Genomic DNA, 2,033 nt, shown 5'->3' on the forward strand with positions numbered 1-2,033 from the left:
GCAATGAGGAGCACCAAGCATGAGATGATTGCGTTTCAATCCAATAACTCCTCTCGGTGTTTCCGATACACGTCATTGCCATGCCCGTGCCCCTCGGCAGCGCAGCGGTCCACTCCACCTTGCATTGCCTCGCTACGGAAGATGGAACAATGTCGGGGGGCGCGGGCGGCGGATCGCGAAACGAAACGGGATGAAAAAGAGAGAGAGAGAGAGAGAGAGAGAGAGAGAGAGAGAGAGAGAGAGAGAGGGGGGGTAAAAAGAGCAACTGCAATACAGCATTGAGGTTCCCGCTGCTCCGTATTGCGTTGGCAAGCGCATCAAACAAGCTGCAGCAGTGCAATCGAGGAGAGGAGCAGAGGACTTCCCCTGGAGAGGCTGCCGCCCGCCCGCAGCCCGCCCGCAGCCCCAATGCAGGGGGCTCCTTTCCTATTCCGGTAGACCTTTGCCTCTCTCCGTCGCCACTGCTTCTTCCCCGGTGGAGGGCGGCGGCAGCAGGCATATGAATGCAGTATGAAGCGGCGAGAGAGAGAGAGAGAGAGAGAGAGAGAGAGAGAGAGAGAGAGAGAGAGAGCTGTGGGAGAAGGAAATGAAAAGAGAGAAAGAAGGTATAGGAAAGAAAAGGGGAAAAAAGGGGGAACGTCGACGCGCCGCCAAGTTCGCGAGACCCAGTGCCCTTGCATATATCTATCCCTTTGCTTTTCCTTTCATGTGCGCCTCGGCGTATCAGGTGGCGTGGCTCGGCAGTAACTCACCCCGCGCGCCCGCCCAGCCGTTTGTCATGTGTCGGTCTTTTATATTTGCCACGAGATGCGCGTGCGGATAAAATAAATAAATAAAAAAAAAGCACACAAGCAATAATAACCAGGCATTTTGAACGTTTCCTCGACTCTCTCCTCCATATCCATCACTTCAACGTTCAGGCAAACCGTCGAGATAAATATACAATGCCTTTAGTAAATTCGGTACAATGATCGAATGTAGCAAACGTGATTCTAGTATTGTTGTTGTTTATCTTCTTTGGTAAAGCAGATAAAAGGCGCAGCCGCTTGACGACACGGGACTGAAGGCTCTCCATTTAGGCCGGATGGCAATAAGTCCCGTATATCTCCGGGCTATCCCTGCGGCTCATCCCTGCGCCCACGCCACACGGCGGCAGCCAGGCAGCAGCCCACGCCGCCCTTAAGACCTTTCGCTCCCAGACGTTATTTTCCCGGAGGCCAAAGCCACGCCAAGCCCTTTCCGCTCTGCCGCTGCAAAAAGTCGATTGTTTCCCCCGAAACGTCCTAATGCGGAGCTGATGGAAAATAAACAATATTCGCTATATAACCCAATATTCCGCTCGCCCGCCCTTTGTAGTCCCGGACGACCAATCACCTTTTTCTGTAACCCCCTCAAATTCCTTTCGCCGGGCCGGTGGCGCCGGTGGCCCCGCCCCGCTGATCCGGCCGGATCCCTCCTCGCTTTTGTTCCTCTGCGGCGAGGCGAGGTCGGGGAAGGAGGGTGGAGTGGGGAGAGGTAGAAGCAGCCTCACCTTCCTGGCGCGCGGAGAGCACCGGGTGCGAGGGAAGTCCGGCCAGCAGCAGCAGCAGCGGCAGCAGCGGCATCAGTGGCACCGGGGCGCCACCGCGGCCGCCGCGGCCGGGGGGGCAGAGGGGGCCCCCCATCCTCAGCGCGGGGCCTGCGGGCGGGCCGCCTCAGCTGGGGCGCACATCGGTCTGCAACAGTGGAGAGAGAGCACATGAGTATAAGAGCGAGTTAGACACACAACAGCAATACACTGCAATAAAAAAGAAGAAGAAGAAAACCACAAAACACTCGTTCAAGAGTTTCCCTTTGTATCCCTCACGCTATGTAGGGGGAAAATATACAGTTTTAATTAGTGCTAATAATTGACAGCTTACAATAAGCTGTGGGTAATCTTTCTGACCAAACTGGAAAATTGCCAAAATTAAAATTAAAATCAACCAAGTTTCTGTCACAAACGCTACACCCGGCTACACCACTCAAGCAAGGAAAACACAGAGCGTGACATA

General features: G+C 54.6%; 1 protein-coding gene across 1 annotated transcript in view; it reads right to left on the reverse strand.

Moving 5' to 3' along the window:
* The window catches only part of LOC113202407 (uncharacterized), a 156,136-nt gene extending 154,419 nt beyond the window's left edge, over positions 1 to 1,717 (reverse strand). The window contains exon 1 of the mRNA XM_052267283.1: positions 1,532 to 1,717. Within this exon, the coding sequence (XP_052123243.1) occupies positions 1,532 to 1,664 (133 nt within the window). The 5' untranslated portion in view covers positions 1,665 to 1,717. The remainder of the gene's footprint in view (positions 1 to 1,531) is intronic.
* Positions 1,718 to 2,033: the final 316 nt, after the last annotated feature.

Source organism: Frankliniella occidentalis, unplaced genomic scaffold, assembly GCF_000697945.3.
Source record: "Frankliniella occidentalis isolate FOCC.00 unplaced genomic scaffold, Focc_3.1 Scaffold49, whole genome shotgun sequence".
Taxonomy (NCBI): Eukaryota; Metazoa; Arthropoda; class Insecta; order Thysanoptera; family Thripidae; genus Frankliniella; species Frankliniella occidentalis.